We start from the raw sequence: 22105 nt of genomic DNA, 5'->3' as shown, positions 1-22105 counted from the left end.
TATACTCCAGCCAGGGCAACACAGTAAGACCCTGTCTCTAAAAAAATAACTTTAGAAAAATTTTTGATTTCATTCTTTCTCCATATTTTATCTTCATTCCAATTGCCTGGTCTTATTTTTATCCTGTTGTAACTACTGTTCTTAGAAATGATCACAAATTACATTAAGAATCAGGGAAGATATTAATAAATAACTCAAAACTAGCAAATATTTCAATATTCTCCAAAATGAATTCAAGAGGAAGGCTCTCTTTACATACTTTCTTATAGTCAAAATCTAAATGATTTTTCACAAATTTTTATTAAAGTTTGTTGAGAAATAAATGAACTAGAAATATTTCCAAGTAGTCCCACCAGTTAGAAGTAGATGAAACAGAAGCCTACCTGTGAGAGGTGAAGGTGATCCAACTGGTGTTGATGGATTTGACGGAAAACTACTGCTGGTATGGTCAGGAGAATAAATCTAACCAGAAAACAAGAAATATACACGTATCAATATGTGACAACAGCACATACACAAATCCATTCACATGGAGTTATTTTTATAATCTAGTTGTCACCCCTAAGACTTCAGAGTGAAAAAATTTCTCGTCAAGTTTTAGACTGTTTCATCATACAGAAGCCTCAATTTAAAAAACAGGATTAAAAAGTATATATATTCTAATATGAGAGGAATAAAATAGATCATATGTATTTCTTTATTATTCTAGGTGAAAATAAAGTTTCTGTTAGAACAGAAAAAGGAGAAGTATCTACAAAGTTAACAAATCTGACAATCTTGCTAGAATATGTTATCTAACTAAGTGGTATCTTTAAAAATAATCACCTCAGAAAGCTATTAATACTATCTTTTAGAATGGTCTTTATGGACAGTTTAAAGGCTGAACAAAGAAAATAATCTTTTTAATGGTTAACCCTTATCTCTCATTTAAAACGTTACTCAGTTTGATCAACCACATTTTTGCCAATTTTAGCTCCAAATGATTGAGTGCTGAAAAACATTAAACTTATTCTCAGAAGATACTTTGTCATCCTTGAAGAAAGTGAAAAAATCCTGTTATGCTTCAAAAACTGTTTCCAAGATGATTTGTGGACTTCGAATCCTAATAGGTCTACTTTGAAAAGGATAAATTATCAGGATGCATAAATTTAGGTATTCTGGCTCAAACTTTTATTGCAATACTTTATATATATTTCATATTGCCAAAAATAAATGGTGACAGAGATTAATTCAAGTTCATCTAATTCAACAGTGAACACTTTTTTTGAGATGAAGTCTCACTCTGTCACCCAGGCTGGAGTGCAACGGCGCAATCTCAGCTTACTGCAACCTCCACCCCGCCGGGTTCAAGCGATTCTCTTGTCTCAGCTTCCCTAGTAGCTCAGACTACGAGTGCATGCCACTACGCCGAGCTAACTTTTTTTTAGGATGGGTTTTTGTCATGTTGGTCAGGTTGACCTCAGGTGATCCACCCACTTTGGCCTCCCAAAGTGCTGGGATTACAGGCGTGAGCCATGGTGCCTGGCAACAACAGTAAACACTTTAAAAGTCCCCTTAATCCAGGCACCAAAGGCCCATCCCTAAGATCTCTTCTTGGACAATCCTATTCTTTTAATATGCATAATAATCATTTTCGTATCTCAGCACTCAAGGCAGACAAACCAATTTATATGGATAAATTGTGGTCAAATATTTTAAAAAGGAAAACTACTTGTGAGTGCAAAAAGTCATCCAGTAGAAATGACCTTGCTTTGAATAAACTTAAGAGCTCTAATGAATTTAAAGACACACACTTTACAGCATACAAGGAATTTCAACATTGTTTTTAAAGAAAGCATAAAAATGTTCTTTCAAGATTTGACAAAGCCAGATATTGGGACAGGTTCATATACAACAAAACTCTACAAGTCACAATTTACGAATTTCATTTTTTTTTTTCCCTGAGATGGAGTCTTACTCTGTTACCCAGGCTGGAGTGCAGTGAGATGATCTTGGCTCACTGCAACCTCCACCTACCAGGTTCAAGTGATTTTCCCCCCTCAGCCTCCCAGTAGTTAGCACTACAGCCGCGTGCCACCAAGCCTGGCTAATTTTTGTATTTTTAGTAGAGACAAGATTTCACTATGTTGGGCGGGCTGGTCTTGAACTCCTGACCTCAGATGACCCGCCCACCTTGGCCTCCCAAAGTGCTGGGATTACAGGTGTGAGCCACCACGGCCCACCAGATTTCATTTTTTAAAAAGGTAACAGGCTTTCAAATTGTAAGCAGCCCAAAGTCTACCTTCCTTTGACTACAAATGGATATATGCACTTCAAACAAAATACGCCAATTTGTATGACTTAGTAACTTATAATTGTAAATGCCTTTATACATCAACTATCTCAAACAGTCAAGATCTAGACACTGTATACTCTATTTTCAGGATCTAGACACTGTATACTCTATTTAAAAAGCTATTTTGGAAAAGTAAAGCTATGGAAAAGAGATCAAAACACTTTGGGAGGATCTAGTAACAGAGAGGTAGTATAAGATCAATAATAGGCCGGGTGCGGTAGCTCACGCCTGTAATCCCAGCACTTTGGGAGGCCGAGGCGGGTGGATCACCTGAGGTCAGGAGTTCGAGACCAGCCTGGCCAACATGGTGAAACCCCGTCTCTACTAAACATACAAAAATTAGTCGGGCATGGTGGGCGACTGTAATCCCAGCTACTCGCGGGGTCTGAGGCAGGAGAATCGCTTGAATCTGGGAGGTGGAGGTTTCAGTGAGCTGAGATCGAGCCACTGCACTCCAGCTTGGGTGACAGAGTAAGACGGTGTATGAAAAAAAAAAACAACATTATTGGTTTTTAAGTTATTACCTTTTAAAACATTCATTGGACACATGGGAAAATTAGCTTGGAAAAGTACATTTTTGTTCTTAGTGGCTTTGCACACATACATTGATTTATTTCAACCACATAAGTAAATTAGGCAAGGTCATCAAACTTCAACAGAAACAAAACATGTTTCAACGTACCTTTTTGCTTTCTTTTTTTTTGAGACAGGGTCTTGCTCTGTCACCCAGGCTGGAATGCAGTGGTGCAATCGTGGCTCACTGCAGCCTCAACTTCCTGGGCTCAAGCAATCCTTCCACCTTGACTTCCCAAGGAGCTGGGACTACAAGCCCTCACCACCACACCCAACATTTTTGTATTTTTTGTAGAGATGGGGTTCCGCTATGTTGCCCAGGCTGGTCTTGAACTCCTAGGCTGAAGTGATCTGCCTGCTTTGGCCTCCCAAAGTGCTGGGATTACAGGCTTGAGCCATTGAACCCAGCCCTCAACATACCTCTTTACCACTGAAAACCACCATTTCTTATGTTCAAAATTCAAATAATTATACCATTTATGAGCAATTGATGCTCATCTTTATGAAATATGTCTTGACTACAATATTGGCAAGGGAGGGAAAGGCTGATAACACTGATGGTGGATGGATGAGTGAGAAATCGTCAGTTCTATGCAAAACTGTCAACTAGCCCAATTCATGAAGCAGCATTTTCTGTTACATACTCCTGCTTTTGTATTCTTCATAGTGCTTACGCTGTATTTCTAATCATCTACATTTGTCTGTTACCTGTTTTTTTATCCTTTCCCATGGTAAAATATAAGCCCCAGAAGAATGAGGAATTTGTCTTATTAATGTAGCCTCAGATTCCACAACAGTGCAGATAAATGGTGAGGGTTCAATGTACAGATATACAGTCGTCATTAAGAATGAAAAGCATAATCCTTGCTAGGAATTTCCATTTAAGTGATTCTTTTCAGTCCTTGTATTTGATAAAGTCCCTAGGGTCCATCTCTATTTTACTCTTCCATTTTCTTTAATGTAGGTTTCCCCAGAGTTCTAGTCTCAGTATTCTTTCATTTTCCTGTGCTTTATCTCTTGGTAATAGTATTCTTTGTCAAATATCAACTATCACATCCAGGTATGACTCCTAAATTGATATCTCTCTTGTCACACTGGTTGCTAGACTTTTCTATCTGGACAGGATCTTTTTCCATCTCAAGCGCAGTTATGTCCAAACCCAAATTTTGTATCACCACCCCAAGCTTCCCATCCTTCCCATCTCTACTCTTCTATTTAGGTTAGTAGCACCATGCTTATGGTTACCATAAGTACTCTCTCCTCTTTTCCTCTGCCACTCTACCCTTCCCTCTGGAGACACCGATATCCACAATTCTCTAATGTTTCTGGGACAGGCACATGTCATAATCACTGCCATGACACCACTTTAAATCTTTACTCAAACTTGCGGCTGGACTACTTAAGTGTTTATGTTTCTAGTTACTCCCCTCTCTTTCCATCCTACACATAATTGCCCTGAACTACTGTCCTCAAAAACTGTTTTTTTTTTTTTTTTTTTTTTTTTGAGATGGAGTCTTGCTCTGTCGCCCAGGCTGGAGTGCAGTGGCACGATCTCGGCTCACTGCAACCAGGTTTAAGTGATTCTACTGCCTCAGCCTCCCAAGCAGCTGGGATTACATAGGCATGTACCACCATACCCGGCTAATTTTTTTTCCTCTTTGTTTTTTTGAGATGGACTTCTGCTCTTGTTGCCTAGGCTGGAGTGCAATGGTGCAATCTCAGCTCACCACAACCTCTGCCTCCTGGGTTCAAGCGATTCTCCTGCCTCAGCCTCCCGACTAGCTGGGATTACAGGCATGCACCACCATGCCAGGCTAATTTTGTATTTTTAGTAGAGACGGGGTTTCTCCGTGTTGGTCAGGCTGGTCTCGAACTCCCGACCCAGGTGATCCCACTGCCTCAGCCTCCTAAAGTGCTGGGATTACAGGTGTGGTGTTGCCTAGCCCTTATAGTCTACTTTTAACCTACATACCCTATTATGCAAACAAAACATTTTTTTCATTTTCTAAACACAGCTTGTCCTCCTTTCAGAACGCTTGTTTCTTAACCTCTCCCAGGTGGAATTCTACTTATCAAAGCTCAGTTCCAATGTCACTTCCCCATTTATACATTTTCACCTTCCTTATACTCTTAGAAAATAGTCTGGACTTCTCTCTGCTCTTTTACTTCACACTGTGTTATACATTATCATTATTTGTATATCTGTCTTCTCTCCTTGACCACAAGCTCTTTGAAGACAGGAAACTTATATTGGTCAACAATGAATCCATTATTGTATGCCGGTATCTTGTAAAAGTAGGTGCCCAATATATATATTTTTAACTTGAGTGATTAAACTACAATTGAAATTTGGTATAATACTAACTGATAAAAAGCAGGACTCAATAAATGGTAGTATTTATCTTGGTATTTATACAATGTGGGTCAGCAACAGAAATACCAAGGGCAAAAGAGCTTGTTATAAATATGACTTAATTTCAAATCAGTTTTATGGCATAAGCTTTGAGAATAATCATATGGTGAGGTTTCACTATTTCTGGGAATTAGTGTTGATGTACTAAGCTGTCCATATCACACTGTTAGGTAGGCATGGGCTTTTGAGGGTAGAAATGGACTACCAATCCCGATTTTCCCTGAAAACTCTGTCCTTACACTTAAACAATCCCTAACCATGTCAACAACTGGTGAAAGCTCCTTTATATCAAGGAAGGAGGAGGTAATAGTTTAGAGTCATATAAGAGCACTATCTTTAAATGACTTGGTGAAATGCCCCAATGCTATATGTAAAACTGGTGTAAACTTAAAAAAAAAAAATCACTGTCTAAACGGGAGAAACAGCACCAAAAACATATCAAGTATAAAAATATATCATTTCTGGTATTTTTTCCAAAAGCAGCTTCTCCATTTGTACAATAAAAGCCAATTTTTCCACTCATCCATCACAGTCACTGGTTCTACTTTGCCAGTTAAAGTGATGACAGACAGAATTGTTATCAATACTTTTCCTAAATTTACAGATAGCCCTATAAGTTACAGGACTTTTAAAAAAATCACTTTTACTTTCACAAAAAGAATGTGTATGGTGGGAGAGGAGGAGCAATACAACATTTGAAAAGCATGATAACACAGCCTTTTGGATCACAGGTCATTTCACTAAGCTTTATCTCTGAGTGTTTATTTTATTACCAAATCGCAAACAAATCATACTTATTCTATAAAAATTGTGCTACTTTAACTTCTAAACACAGGCTTTATTTGGCAGAGTATTCTAAATCAGGAATACGTTTCTTTTCATACTTCCTGGACTTAAAAGAACTCCTACATTGATGTTTGAAGGTAAGAATAAAAAGAAGAACAAAATCAGTTACTTAAAAAAATGGGAGTAAAGAGTGATTTACAGTCTAGAGCATAAACAAAGTAAGCACTCATTCTGCATGCAGTCCATGGTCCTCATACTGTTAAATGACCAATAATGAATAACTCCCAATACCTTCTGCCAGGCTTAAACGGTAATATGCCTCATTTTACTCCAACAAATGAGACTCCTCCTCCTATCAGTCATGGTCTATTCCAATCAGCAGGGTGCCAATAAGCCAGAGGCTAATGAAAAGGGCTTTAGACAAAAAAGAAACAATGGACTGCTCCCAAGCCCAACCCCGGAACTGTGAGCCCAATTTTTTAAACACTACAGTGCACATTTCAGTTAATCTTTATTATGCTAATGTTATTGAGTCTAAGGAACAAAGAAAGTTATTTCATGAATTACTTTTAAACATCAACTTCCCTGAATTTTCTTTTCTTTTGTTAGAGACTACTGACCATTTATCCAGATTAATACACACATACATATACACACACACACACACTCTCTCTCTTTTTCCCTTGCTCTGAGGTAGAAATCAAAACATAAATTATCACAAAGAAGTCTGATATAATCAACAAAGTTAAACAGTCTTCTTGTTTGATCTCCTCTAAATTAAAGACCAAGTGTTTTGATATGGTATTAGGCACCGAAAGAAACCAGATGTTTCTTCCTCTATATAACTCTCCACGGGCACAATCTTAAAGGGTTATTGTCTGGCAAATGTTCAGGGAAACACATTAGAAATGGCACGAATACCCAGATTTTCCTTTCCTTCTATCTACCCTACGTTTTTTTTTTTTTCTTTTTTTTATCTAAACTAATGCATAATCCACAGGGCTTTGGGAACTTTGTGTAAATACTTTCATGTACAATTCTCTTTCTTGCTATCCTGAGATTAAGACCACAATTATGCAGGCTTAAACCTAAAATAAAGGAACCTTTGCAAATGCATTATCTGGCCTTACATGTTTAATCACACAGTATTCTGTGTGCTCTTTAATACCTAAACTGAAGAACAAAGGTTGTACCCTCTGATGTTTCACAATATGAAAGATCTTTTAAGACATATATTAGACAATTGGGGAAATAGAATTAATTTTTAATGACAATAGCATAGTGTTTCTCCATCTAAAACCAGATGCTATATTAAAAGCGTCACATTCTAAAGAACTTAAAATTTCAAAATAGTCACCATTTCAAAATATCTATAATACCTGACATAAAATGATATGCATGTCAGACTCTCAAATGTAATCCTCATTAATTTCCTTCTCCTCATCTCTTCTAATCCTTCCTATCCCCTGATAATGTAATGTTTTTCTTTTTCAGTACGTTTTGAGTGCACTAAATATATATTAAAGTGAATGTGAGTCTGTAAGGAAAGTTGGAAAAAGAATGTATTTGGGGAGGTGTCCGGCTGGGAAGTGGGGAAGCAGATGGAATGCATCACCGTCAGCTATGACAGAAATGATTTATGGAATGACCTGGCTGCTCCTGCCTAGTAACAACACAGGATGACAGAGCTGAGTTTCCATGACAACCAAAGCCCACCCACTAACTAGATTAAACATTTCTTCACTGGATTCCATTCACGGTGAATTTGGGTTTTCTTTTCCAAATGCCATTTTGGTTTGGCTAGTATGCTGTTTATAACAGGGGAAGATACTGAAGGGTAACAAAATGAACTTGAAGGGCCACTGAGAACATCACAAATTCTTGCCTGCCTGTAGGCCAAGGTTCCCTGATAGAAGTTTTCTTTAATAAAACAAACAAATGACCTTTGAGAAAAAAAGCCCCCAAAATGCAGGTTAAATTTTAAAAAATTATCTAGCACTGAAAGTTCCAATGTTATTTGTCCTGTTACATGTAAAATATCAGTTACTGGACTCTTCCAGAATCAGGAGAAGGAATATGGCAAGCCAATCAAATACCTGGAGACCTCACAGGTTTAGTATAGAATAAAATTTTCTTCCTAAATAGGTCATTTTCATCAGGTGACAGTAAGTCGAAAAAAGGGTGAGACAGTTTTCTTTCATTCTCATCAATACCCTGTAAGATAATTACCACAGCACCGCACTTTCTGGATGTATGGAGCAGTGGTTAGGAGCAGAGTCTGAAGCTGGTCTGATCAGGGTTCTAATATATATGGGCTTTATCCATGCTAGCTTATGATTCCCCTAGGGCAAGCTGCTTAATCTTTCTGAGCTCAAGTTACTTAACCTTTTAAACCTTAGTTCCTCATCTGTAATGTGGGGATAACAATGCCAACCTTACAGGGCTTTCTTGAGGATTAAATGAAACAGGGCATGTAAATGCTCAGCATAGGTGCGCATTCAAATTATAGCTGAAATATTTTGTGGGTTTTGTTATTATCATTACTATTATTATTATATGATCCAAGACAGAATTCAACAAACATTCACTGAGCTCCATTTTGTGTGTGCTCCATCTCTACTATGTAGTAAATGAGTCTGACTTGGCTTCATTTTCCAAGAAGCTGGTATTCAGCTGTAGAGAAAAATTTATTTACACAAACAATATACAAAGAGGTTTATCTCCTTAAATGCTCAACAGTTGCTTCCTACCACTCAGGTATTAACGTGCTCTGCCTTCTCCATGAATGGCAACAAATGTATCTGACAGTTAATTGCACTTCATAGAAAATAAAAGACAATTCTGTGGGAATTCTAAGAGGCATACTGCTCAGAAAACAAGAAGAAAAAAAAATCATCTAAAGTGAAATTTTAGGAAGCGCAAAGCACAAGTGCCCCTTTTTAATAATTAGATTTGAAACTGTTGTAGATTTACTGAAAAATGCTCTCCCTTCTAGTTTTGGCATTCCGAAAGAAGAGATTTTAATGTTTTAAGAATCAGATATTAAAATATAATCACTGCTTTGTCATTAATGTTCTGATGTGATGTATGTGAACTAGTTGCTCAAGAAAATACTATCGGATTCCTTCAAATCACTTTTACTCATTTTAGCATGATTCTTCAATGAATCTGGCTTTTTTGGGGAGAAGACTCTCATTTCCTATTCCTTGAGTAAATCAGGTGCAGTTGACTTTAAAAAAAAATACAGTACATAAAATGCTTTTGATCTTGGAAAAGTTTCCTATAAAGGTACTTCATTCCCTGGATCAGAATACTGAGTTATCTTTCGTGGTTCCACTTGACTTATTTTAATGGGCCACTTACTAACTACGTATTTAGAAGAAATAGATTTAACGATTAATCTTGGCAGTTGGTGCTTTAGATGACTTCTTTTTCCTCTTCCCAGCATTTGCTGTACCACAGGCATAGCATTTAAGGGCATATATCAATACAAACCGAGAATAACTCTAAACGTGTAATGAAATTGATCTTGTTACATCTATACTCTTTAGGTACTTATCACCTACAAAATCTAATCACTGTATTCAGTAGTGTAAAATTCATTCAGTAGAATGTGTAAACTCAATACTCACAGATGCCAAAGCCTTTCCAAGTGCATCACCTGTCTGTGAGCTTCCAGCAGCATTCCCTCTGGCTCCTGGATATTTCATAGAGAAATAAATCAAGAATTTTACAAGCAAGTATTATATTTTAGCACTCTGCCATTATTCCAAGGGTGTTCTCTATCATCATCTCACATCTGTTACAGTAAACTAGGAAATACTCTGCATGTGTTGTACTTATTAATAAACTAAAGATGAGTTCTTTACCAGTGTCTATATTGATGATAATAAAAAAGCTTCTTGTCTTCCTGTCTTTCACTTTTAAATTCAACACTAAAAAATATATCGAAAGAGGGGCCAAGGCCAGGCGCGGTGGCTCATGCCTGTAATCCCAGCACTTTGGGAGGCTGAGGCAGGTGGATCTCTTGAGCCCACGAGTTCAAGGCCAGTCTGAGAAATGTGGACAAACCCCATCTCTGCTAAAAATGGAAAATTAGCTGGGTATGGTGGTGTGTGCCTGTAGTCCCAGCTACTTGGGAAGCTGAAGCTGGGGTATCACCTGAGCCTGGAGGCGGAGGTTGTAGCCACAGAGTGAGAGAGCTGAGAGAGTGAGACCCTGTCTCAAAAATAAATACATAAATGAATAAAAATAAAAAAAGAGGCCACAAGTGGTGGGTCATGTCTACAATGCTAGCATTTTGGGAGGCCGAGGTGGAAGGATCACTAGAGGCCAGGAGTTTCAGACCAGCCCCGGCCACACAATGAGACCCTGTCTCAACAAAAAGTAAAAAAAAATTAGCTGAGTATGGTGGTACATGCCTGTAGTCCCAGCTACTGGGGAGGCTGAGGCAGGAGGATCACCTCCTCAACCTTGGAGGTTGAGGCTGCAGTGAGCCATGACTGTGCCACTGCACTCCAGCCTGGGTGAGAGAGAGAGACTCTGTCTCAAACAAACAAACAACATACATATATATACACACACATATATACACACATATATACATATATACACATACATATATACCTATATATACACATATAAAAACACATATATACATATATAACATATATACATATATAACATATATACACACATACATAACACATATATATAACACACATATACATATATAACACATACATATAACACACATATACATATATCACACATATACATATATAACACATATATACATATATAACACATAAACATATATAACATATATACACATATATAACATATATATATATAAAACATACATATATATATAAAGATATCGGGGTCACTGAAAGTCCACAAACTTTTAGGAAGTTTTGCCAACTCAAAAAGCTCACCTAGAATGCTGTCTGATCCATTGATGGGAGGAGTGTGTGAGGCAGCAACGTAAGGTGAACTGCTGGTACTGCTGCGATGAAAGCTGGACATTGGTGGAAGACTCGTGTTTATGTCTGTTGGTGAAACTGAGTGTGGAGGATAACTCTAGATGGAAACAGATATGATCTATTAAATATATTTTCTGAATAATATTCACGTAAAATGGACAACTATGATAACAGGTCAAAAAGAGCATTTACAAGTTACAGCTAAAGAGCACTACTTATTGTCATTTATTTTTTAGAAAGGCATGGTAAATGCGGTAAGCCTTGAAGTACTTCAAACTTCAGAAGTTTTGGCAGACTTAGATTTTACCCTTCTAATCCAAAATGAAACACAAGTGAGGACAAAGTGTTGCTGTACCCTAGTCACGTGTTATAGCCTACCAAGCGGTCATGTGAATGAAGGTTGCCATAACTACTGGATTGAGACATGTGGGAAGTGGAGGTCCCCAGAATTCCACCAAAACCAGGCTGGCTCATCCCATTTGATGAACTCCAAAGGTCAGAAGAATTGTGGGTCCCATCTAAGACAAAAAGAGAAATATAAAATTTTCCTTAGCTAAAAATTTTCTTGTATTTTGATGTTGCTTATAAAAATTCAAGGGGTACCCTCCAGATATTTTTCCTCCCTTTTCCAACCTAGTCTTCTACCCACTTTTCTTCCCTCTAAACTGTAAAATTACTATTTAAAAAGAAGAAATTAACATTTTAGTTAGGGAAAAAAGTAATCTAAGCTGTAATAGGCAGGCCATTATAAAAATCTTCAGAAGATCTAAATTCATATCAAGGAAGATAATAAAAATTCCAAATTTGGGAATAGGCTAGATTTATTTTTAGTTAAGTGGTATACTTATACATACACAGAAAGTTATTAATCCATAACACACAATGTGCATTATATCAAACATTTTGAAACTGTGGAACAAAGAAGTTTTTCTAATAGTAAAACTAAGTAATTGATAATTACCATATTATAGTTAGCTTTCAAATGAAATGTGTCAGCAATGACTTCACTCAACAATATAAAGTCAAGGAACCATTTATGTAATAATTTATTGCTCCCATATATTTGCTTCCCATAGTCCAAAACCACAGGAGACCAAATAAAAATGATTTGCTAGACATGAATTAAAGGAAATGCAACACTTTTTCTCTCTTAACAAGTCTTACTCTGTTCTATGATATTCATTCTTTCTTTATATTGGTAATTCTAGGCATGATATGAATCCATAAATTAAACAAGAAACTAGAGTTAACAGCTTTCATACATTTAAATTCTAAAATGAGCAAGAACAGCTCTATTAATTTTTCTCAATTTAAGACCTTTATAAATTCAATCAATACTGGACCAGCACTCCAACGGTTTGCTAGATAATTCAATTAAATTGCAGTCAGCAATAAACAGCACTGGAAAATTATAAAGCTAAATTTTAATTTACTTTAGCCAAAAAAAAAGCCTAAATAAGGCCTGAATATAGGTATTCTCTTTCCTAATACTTTAAAATACTGGCTGATATACAGATGACTGCGGTAGTATTTGGCAATTGTTTGGTAGTACTTACCTTGCATAAAGAAAGTGCTAGCGAACATACTGGTTGGTGGCTTAGGAGATGGATAACTAGGAGATTCACGGTTGAAATCATCTGAATTTGGGGATGGTGCATATACCTTAAAATTAAACAGCACATTTAATTAAAATGTAAATGACTATCATATTACTTATGTAAAATGAGTTCTATATTCTGTAAGGGGCTTAAAAAGGCCTATCTAATTTTTATAAAGGGCTACCACGAATGAAAAGAATACTGCCTAAATCCACATAAATAATGTCAAACTTAATTACCATCCACATGTTTTTTTTTTTTTTTAAGCTGGTTATTAGGGAAAACTACTACTCTAAATATCTCTGTAATGCATCTTGGTATGACAGTTACACCAAGTGACTGAATAAGCATTGAGCTGGCTTACCAAACACAAACCTCACATAGGCTCAGGATTCAAAATCTGATCGAGCAAACAAATGTCCTTTGAATACAGCATAACATAAAATCTGGGTTCATAAAATTCATTCTTTTCAGTGTTACAAGATTCACCAAATAAAATCAACATGAGTTTGATTAAACATTGCTATCTTTGTTACTATTAAAGGGTAACTATCAAAGGCACAACACAATTGTTCAGGAACTTCCTTAACTTGGTAGAGTAAGCAAATAAATTAAAAACACATTTCCAGTACACTTTCAAGTCTGGCAAAGCTTTAAGAAAAATCTCATTTAATTTGTTAGAGCAGTATTAATTTCCTTTGATAAACCCTTGCTTTAGATAAGCAAACTATAAACATTTTGAATTAGCAAATGGCCAACATTTGTATTCCTCTGGAAAACTAAATGGGCAGCCAAATAACCTTAATGATCAAAATGTGATCACACTATTTTCATAACTATTGAAACAAAGGTGGAAAACAAATAATATCTAAAGTGATGCACAGTCTATAAAAGTAAACCAGAAGTCAGGAAGAAGAGAAAGGTAAGCTATTGTGAGCAGTGTATGAAACAAACTAATTATTTTGTTTTAGTTTGAAATGATACAAAAAATTCAACAAAATAAAAATTTTAAGTGTTGACTGAAACAGAATAACACTAACATTATGGAAGCATGTATTTTAAAAATCATGTATTAATTTGTTTGCATAAGCATAGAAAATTTCTAGAATTACACACAAGAAACCCGATAATGGTTACCTCTTTGGACTTCGAATTGGGAAGGAGGACTTTTACTTTATGTTCTTCTACATAATTTGATATTTTACCCCAAGCATATATTTCTATAGACTAATAATAGAAAAAGAGTTAAGGAAGCACACCAAGATTAAAATGGGATCCCAACTTTTTATTTACATAAACTGTCAATTATATTAATTTATTCTTTCTTGGAGGTATTAACCGTAAAGACCCCTTGCAAATTACCCTAATCTTTCCAAGATTCAATTCCCTCTTTTGTAAAATGGTGTTAACTACTTGCATGAGGAGACTGATGGGCAGATCAGATGAAATTATATATAAAATGTTTAGCACAGTGCCTTGTACGAAGTATGCAGGCAATAAGTTATAGCTAACAGTATCACCTTTCATTCTAATAGGAGTAGTTATGTTGCTAAATATTACCTGTTCACTACTCAAATGCTGTTCATTACAGTTTTCGTCTAACATGAGCTTAGTTATATATACAGTTTATTCTAAATAAAAGGTTAAAAAGTCAATTTTTACTCTTCATGCTAGTCCTGATAATACTAGCACAGGTGATTTTTTTTTTTTTTTAAATGGACTGGCATTCAGGTTTGTTTCCTACCTTTCACATCCCAGAGATAAAAACACACATCTGTGGTACCCGAGAAGTCTTGGAAAAGATACAGTATATTCCCAAGAATCATCTAGAAGGATCCCCTAGTTTGGGGAATATGGCGGATAAAATGGTTTGTTCATCATACATATTAAGCATACTTTTCTGGTTTAAAGGTATTTCACAAATGATTGTGTTGAAATAAAATAACTGACTATATACCAATGTGTCTGCAATGTATTGTACAGGCTGATAGGCAGATAAGGTTTTCAGGAAAGGAACTTTGGACTATTTTCTTTTAATCAAGTTTCATCTTCTAAACTTAGCCCTAGCTAGAAGTCCCCTGTCCCCTTTCTATATAGATTTCCTCAAGCCAAGCTAAACCATGAACAACAAAAAAACAGAATAAATCCACAGACCTAGCCAGAAAGTACAATGTGAATCAAATTTAGAAGACAGCAACCGAACATATGCTTTTTATCACAAATGTGCACTTACTATACACATCATCCTTGATATGCAAGTATGAAATATAAAATTCTCTAATTTTATCCAGGTTATAGACTGAAACAGTATGTAAGTCTCTCATACTTGATAATTATGAAAACACTCCAGTTTTGATGTGTCATTTCACACAAAAATGGACATAATTTGTCAGTTTAAATTTTTACATAATTTATCAATTTATATTTCTTTATCCTTATTCCCATTCAATTCACTGTATTTCACACAATATACTTACATTTTTAAATTTTGAAAATGGTTACAATTACAACAGGAAGTCAAAGGATAAACTTTACTGATTTACAAATCGCTGCTAAATAAAAGAGAATATGCTGATCAGAAAATGGTTTATTCACGGTTGTCATGGAGAGCAAGAAAACTAAGATAAACCACACAAAGCACAGAAAGAGACTTGCCTTCCCTTACGCAAAAATTTTGAAGTTGTATGGAGAAAACGGCACATTTTAGAGGTAAAGTTTGTTTTTAATGCTATTTCTTTCAAACAGATTTTGAAAACAATGGACTTTTAAAGGACAGACCTTATAAATGAAAATGGCAAAAAAATCCTACTATATCATTTTTGTATTAACACGAGTTCAAAATTTTCATCATAAGAATGTTTTGAAATATATGGCTTTCAAAGAGGTACATTTACCAGCATTTCTAACACAGGCTAAATAAGCTAAATAACTTTACTTTTGGTATCTTAACTATAGCTTGCAAAAACATAGATGCAATGTTATGAAGCAGCAGTTGTGTCAGTCTTGATTTTTCAGATCAAAGACTTCTTGCGGCAAAGCACAACTGATGTGGTCTCAAAGGCTTTATTAACTCCAGATGTAGGGAAATAGTCAGCCAATTCCACAAAAAGAGCAAGTCTCTCTTGGTTACAATCAGTACTGGCCACAAATTAAAATCAGACTGCTTATGTCATCTGATCACCTGAACATAGATGCCAGTTTTTTTCCCCTAGTTAATGATCTAACCATTGGTTTAAATCTGAAGGATGATTTTGTATCATGACAGTCGATCTTAAAATTAAGAGAAAGGAATATATATGCTTTAAGATGATTAAAATCTACCAGGAGTCAAACTATTTTAAAGAGAATAGAAAAAGGGTAAAATTAAGTAATTTAAGATGTTCTATTAAAATGTGGTAGATATTTTCTTTAGAATTCTATCCTCCTTTTCAGAATGCCAAGCTCACAGTAGCTACCATGGGACCAACTCTTTTCCCAAGCACTTATACTTTCCCCTCTAAGAATGGCGTTAAGAAAAATTTTGAATGTGTGGTGAACAGACAGTTCTAACTTGGAAGAATAAAATAGAAAATCTAACAGATACCTCCCCTTCACTATTAAGTCTGTTGAAAACAACGCAATCACATAAATCATATCTTGCATGTCCTCATCACACTCACCGTAAAGCAACTTTTAAAAAGGGATAGCATACTTTGGGATGAATATTTACAGTTACTCTTCACAGTGATTACATAATTATCCTTAAAATGTTTTAGTTCATACAACAAATTTGAGTCAAACTGGCAAAGACAGATCCCTTTTTTCCTGCTCAGATGATTCCGTTTAGTCATATGGATAACCCCAAATTCAAGGCATACACTCTGTTCAGCTCTAGAGGCTGGAGCTGTGCACTGTGCTCTCGATTTCAATACATCTTTCCTGTAATTAACACTGGAAACATTCTTGTGAGGCAGGGAGGCGTAACGACTTTCTGTTATTGAGAAAAAATGCAAAGAAGCAGAGGTTTTGCTAAAGAAGATAGTTTTTCTTTTTATCTAGTCACATTCAGATAAGACAAAGTTAAAGCATGGTGTGATTATCCATACTTTAAAAATCAGATCTACAGCCTGTGTGGTGGCTGATACTTTTTAAGGTACCAACGGATGAAGAGATGGGAATTTTCTTTAGTATGTGACAATAGCTATATATCCTAATTGAGATACCCTTCCACAGAAAATGAGAAGAATGCTTTATGAGTATTGTCCAATAGGTTTCTGTGATGATGGAAATGTTCTGTATCTATGCTGTACAATACAGTAGCTATCAGTCACATGACTACTGAACACTTGAAATATGGATAGTGCAATTGAGAAACTGAATTTTAAATTTTATTTTATTTTATTTAAATACTGCTTGTGGCTACTGTTTACTATACTGAACAAGGCAGATTTAGATCCTTCTTATCCAGCAGTTTAAGATTGTATAAATTATTTTGAAATATATTCTAGAATTCTTATGCGCTTCAAGGCCTAAGAAAACCAAAGTCAGCCTACATTCTGAAACATTTTGAGAACACCTTCACCTAATTTGGAATAAAGAAGTATGGAGAAGGCTACCTACTTTTCTGAACATGGTCCAACACAGAACTAATTACCAAGATTTCATTATGTTTGGGCTTCTATTAGATCTTTTGTCAAGATGGTTTGAATAGCAGTTCTCTTTAAGTTCCCATATGTTCACTATCATTAAACACTTTAACACACGCTAATGTGGGCCTCAAATATGTGAAAGGTCTGTGCCAATAACAGAAATTATATTCAGCATAATTTACCAAAGTAACAAAACATAACAAAATTATTTGGCTAACTTGCCCTGCCATCATAATTTTAAAATGAAAATATGATATTATATTCAGGAACATGCACTTTATCTGGTATCTTATATAATTATATTTAGTATTAAACAATAAAAACTTTACAAGATATAGCTAAGTACCTAAAACCTGGAGAAAAAAAAAAAAGGTCTAGGTCAATGAAATATTAATAAAAGAATATCCCAACCCAGGTCAAACCCTATATTAAAAAACTGTAATTAAGACTCTAGGCCTATAATTTTAAGAATATGTATATTTAAGAGTCAGCATTCAAAAAACTAGGTAATTTTAAGATTTTTAGTGTTTAAATTATTAATTTAATTTAAATTGATTAATCTGGGGGGAGGGGAGAGGGATGGCATTAGGAGATATACCTAATGTTAAATGACAAGTTAATGGGTGCAGCACACCAAACATGGCACATGTATACATATGTAACTAACCTGCACGTTGTGCACATGTACCCTAAAACTTAAAGTATAATAAAAGAAAAAAAAAATGAATAAATAAATAAATAAATTGATTAACCTATGCAAGTTCCACACGTAGCAATATATACAACCAATGTCTCTTTCTCAATTTTATGGGATTGGAATTTAGTAAAAAGAGGCTCTTTTAAGAAGAGTAAATAAAATTTTGCTTTAATAACTATACCCATTTGTATTAGAGTGCTAGGAAGATATCAGAGAAAATTAAAGACATTTCCTAAAAACCATTTCCTATATATTTTTCTGATCATTTTCAGATCATTCTGATCTGTTATTTTGTATGAATACTGATCTTATATACATCCTCAGATAAAAAGCATATATCCTTGGCTGGGCACAGTGGCTCACGCCTGTAATCCCAGCACTTTGGGAGGCCGAGGCGGGTGGATCATGAGGTCAGGAGGTCGAGACCATCCTGGATAACACAGTGAAACCCCATCTCTACTAAAAATAATAATAAAAAAAATTAGCCAGGCATGGTGGCGGGCGCCTGTAGTCTCAGCTAGTCAGGAGGCTGAGGCAGGAGAATGATGTGAACCTGGGAGGCGGAGCTTGCAGTGAGGAGAGATCACACCATTGCCACTGCACTCCAGTCTGGGCGACAGTGCAAGACTCCGTCTTAAAAAAAAAAAAAAAAAAAAGCATATATCATTAACCTAAATGGTAACATTTAAAAATTTCTGAAACTTAGGCCTTCTCACTTTCCTTGTTCCTTTGGTAATCAAAATTTAAACAACGTAATCCCAAAGAAAATAACCTAAAAATCTAGATAAATATTAAAATGATAGTCTAATTCAATAATTCCCTAATATCTAAGAATATTTCAACAAATGACAGATTTGATAAATATCTCAATGCTTTCAGTATTTTCATATTACATAAAATGGCAAATTCTGCCATAAAATCCAATCTGCTACTAGAGTTTTTAATGGTAATTTCAAGCCTGAGGGGGAAAATATTTAGATAGTTCCAGTAAAAATACCACAAGAACTGAAACCACAGGTATTATAAAGCAAAACGTCTGAAGTACAAAGACTGACTCAGGCACATATAAGCCATCTCCATGGAAGATTCTTTTTACCTAATTAGCCTGTTAAAAATACAACTTGAAATTCTGTAAAAGGGATAAATATGTGTTTATATTTTCAGCAGTTTCCTAAGTAAAAGGACCAATATCTCTTTCCAAAAACTTCCAGAGACATGTTTATTTTCCAGGGAAAATAAAATGAAATTTCTTTTCTAACAACAGTAAAAAAAAATGAATTCTAGTTTTCATACAAAGCATTTTAAAATCAACTGCTGCTCTTACTGTGTAACAAACACAGGTGAACATTACTGGTTTTCAACTGTGAGAAAAATTCCCTCTAAGCACATTTAAATTAATCTTAAATTAACATTACTGGGCATATCACTGGTTTTCTAGGAAAATCAAGCACATTTTAGTTAATCTTAAATTAACATTACTGGGCATATTACTGATTTTCTACGATAAGTGCTATCATTGTTCTAATAATCTCAATGTTTTTCTTCAATTATGGAATTTCTAAGGGACAGGGTTTGAAACTTGTTTGCTAGGATAATATACTGAACAAATCAATGACTGACACGTTACCTACCTACTTTAAAAAAAATTTAGATTCAACAATATTGCACCTGATCCCCTTTGATATACAAGTGGAAAGGAACACAAATTTCTCTCAAAAACATTCATAAAGTTGACCAGTGACAACATACCCTCTAGTATGTAAAACTAGCAGGAGCTAGTTTTAACTCACTAGTATTTGTACTCACTTGAATCAAGATAAGAAAACTTTCTTGGGCTCACACACCACAGTCTCAGATGTTTTTGGTAAAGGGGAAAAATGTGAAGTAGGTTTATGCTGAAGTCCTTGTCATTCAATGTCTTTAGCATTCTATATTAAGAGATTTTAAAAATGACTTCATGTTTTCCCTATTATAAAAAATGTTAGATTTAACTCTTTTGGGCCCTTGGTCGTCTGGAAATGTGAATTAATTTCATTGTATAGTCTTCTCTCATGTTAACTAGCAATAAATACCCCAACAGAACAGAAATGCAGCTGTATACAGTCACATTGGTTTCTGTTCTTTTATTAACTGAAAATGTTTGTTTTAAAAATAAGTCTTAAAAGTATTTACAATGTAATTTTACTTACTTGCTACTCTATTTCTACAAAAAAAAAAAAAAAAAGTTCATTGGTAGGCAGGTGCCAAAACCATGGCTAAACCAATTTTCAGTACGATTAATTCTATTAGAAGAGGAGACTTGCTAAAACATATCTGAAAGTTTTAATTTTAAATTCTTAAACAAAAGTTGATAAAAATTTGCTTGACTAACCACATCAATTAGTATTCATGAAATTGTTACTCTGACCACACATGCAAAAGATTTGTAAGAGTGGCCTTGTGCTTTTCCCAGTTACGTTTTCTTTCCAATGTAGTATATATATGTATTTTTACATATCCAAATACACATTGGATCCAATGTAGTATATTTTAATGTAAATGGGTAGTCAGGATAAATTCAGTTTGGCCCTTTGCTATGGAGACTAATTCACATGTCCTTGGATGATATAAAGGAGAAAATGTGCTTTTGGGGGACAGATAGACCTGGGTTCAAATTCTGACCTCAGTACTTACAAAATAGGTGAGGTTGAACCTCATTTTCCTTATTTATAAAATGAGCTAGTAACAGCTAAATGACAGTGGTTGTGAAAATTAAATCAGATAAACAAAGTTCCCAGCACAGTTCCTCCCACAGAATAGCCCTTACAATCACATTAGTTTCTTTTTTTTCCCAGATTCCATTCAAAGAAGCTTAATATTCAAAATGTGCGTCTAGCTTGAATTTTAAAACTTGGATTTCTGTGTTGTTTCTCAGAAGATTAAAATAATTTCCTCATACAATGAAAAGGCCATCATGTCTGTTTGTGTGGCAATTTTTATACCTGGAATACTCTGTAGCATCTTTAGTCCCAAAACTAAGAAAAATGGAGACTGGTCAGAAAAATGGAGGAAGGCACTCCAGAATCTTAAAACTAAAAAAAAAAAAAAAAAAAAGGGAGTCCTTTTTCTCCCCCAAAACTTTTCTTTCCTTTGCTCTGAAGACTTTTTTCTCACTTTCTGTGTAAAGGACAAAATTTACTCAAATTAATGAGAAAACTGAATGCAGGCAGAGTTCTTTATAAAGAAGGAACCTCAGAAACCCACTGTTCTCTCCTATCTTTTATATTTCAAAACAGTATAAGGTGCAAAATAGTTTTAATTTTCATACTTACTATAAACCCGCATTAATACCTTACAACATGATACAGAATACAGCTACACAAAAATTACATATAATACAAAACATTAACCCCTTCTCTTTTTAAGCAGTAGGAAAAACTGCATTAACATTTTTGGCTTTTCTTTTCTACACCTATATCCCCAAGTCTGTTACATATCCAACAATAAAATACTGGCCATACAATTTTAGGTAATAAAATATAAAAAAGTTCTTTGGTCTCTTCCTAGAGTTTGTTCAGTTTTATTAAAAGATCTGAAATACCCTTAAATATATGCAATCAACTCCAAAACTAAAAAAAAAAAACTGGAAAAAAGGGAAAGAAAGCTTTCTGTTTAAGAGCAGGACCACTTAGGGTTTGTCACTCTCTCATAAAACCTGAAATGGGATGTTAAAAATGAATCAATGCGAACTTATTATTAGCATTTCAAAATATTGTTTTGTTCTATCATTTTAAAATAAATCTATAAAATGAGATTAAATAGTTTAAATTTAACCTGTTCACGACAAGAAGTATATTAAACTTCTATAACTTAAGTGAAGACATATATTTCACTGAAGAGTCTAGAAATGTTAATGAAAGTGCTGGTTTTTACTTTAAGGCATTGAGAAGCAGACATTTCCCAATATACATTAAAATAATACATTTATATAATCTTGAGACAATGTAATTACATACCACGATTTTCTTAATGAAGAAAACTGAAGTCATCACAAAATAATAATGTTGCCAATGACTTCTAATAACTACTAGAGAATAATTTTAAAAACTAG

At 34.9% G+C, this 22105-nt stretch overlaps 1 protein-coding gene across 19 annotated transcripts in view; it reads right to left on the bottom strand.

Annotated features, from left to right (window-relative positions):
• Nucleotides 1–22105, bottom strand: part of TCF12 (transcription factor 12) — a 368210-nt gene that overhangs the window by 44702 nt on the left and 301403 nt on the right. For all 19 annotated transcript variants that reach the window (XM_055364027.2, XM_055364030.2, XM_063699019.1 and 16 more), the window contains 5 exons: nt 12649–12754; nt 11471–11610; nt 11045–11189; nt 9740–9804; nt 384–462 (listed from right to left, as the gene is read on the bottom strand). In XM_055364027.2, coding sequence (XP_055220002.1) covers nt 384–462; nt 9740–9804; nt 11045–11189; nt 11471–11610; nt 12649–12754 — 535 coding nt within the window. The remainder of the gene's footprint in view (nt 1–383; nt 463–9739; nt 9805–11044; nt 11190–11470; nt 11611–12648; nt 12755–22105) is intronic.

The sequence above is a fragment of the Gorilla gorilla genome, chromosome 16 (assembly GCF_029281585.2).
Source record: "Gorilla gorilla gorilla isolate KB3781 chromosome 16, NHGRI_mGorGor1-v2.1_pri, whole genome shotgun sequence".
In the NCBI taxonomy this organism is placed as follows: Eukaryota; Metazoa; Chordata; class Mammalia; order Primates; family Hominidae; genus Gorilla; species Gorilla gorilla.
This window is presented reverse-complemented; position numbering and strand designations above follow the sequence as displayed.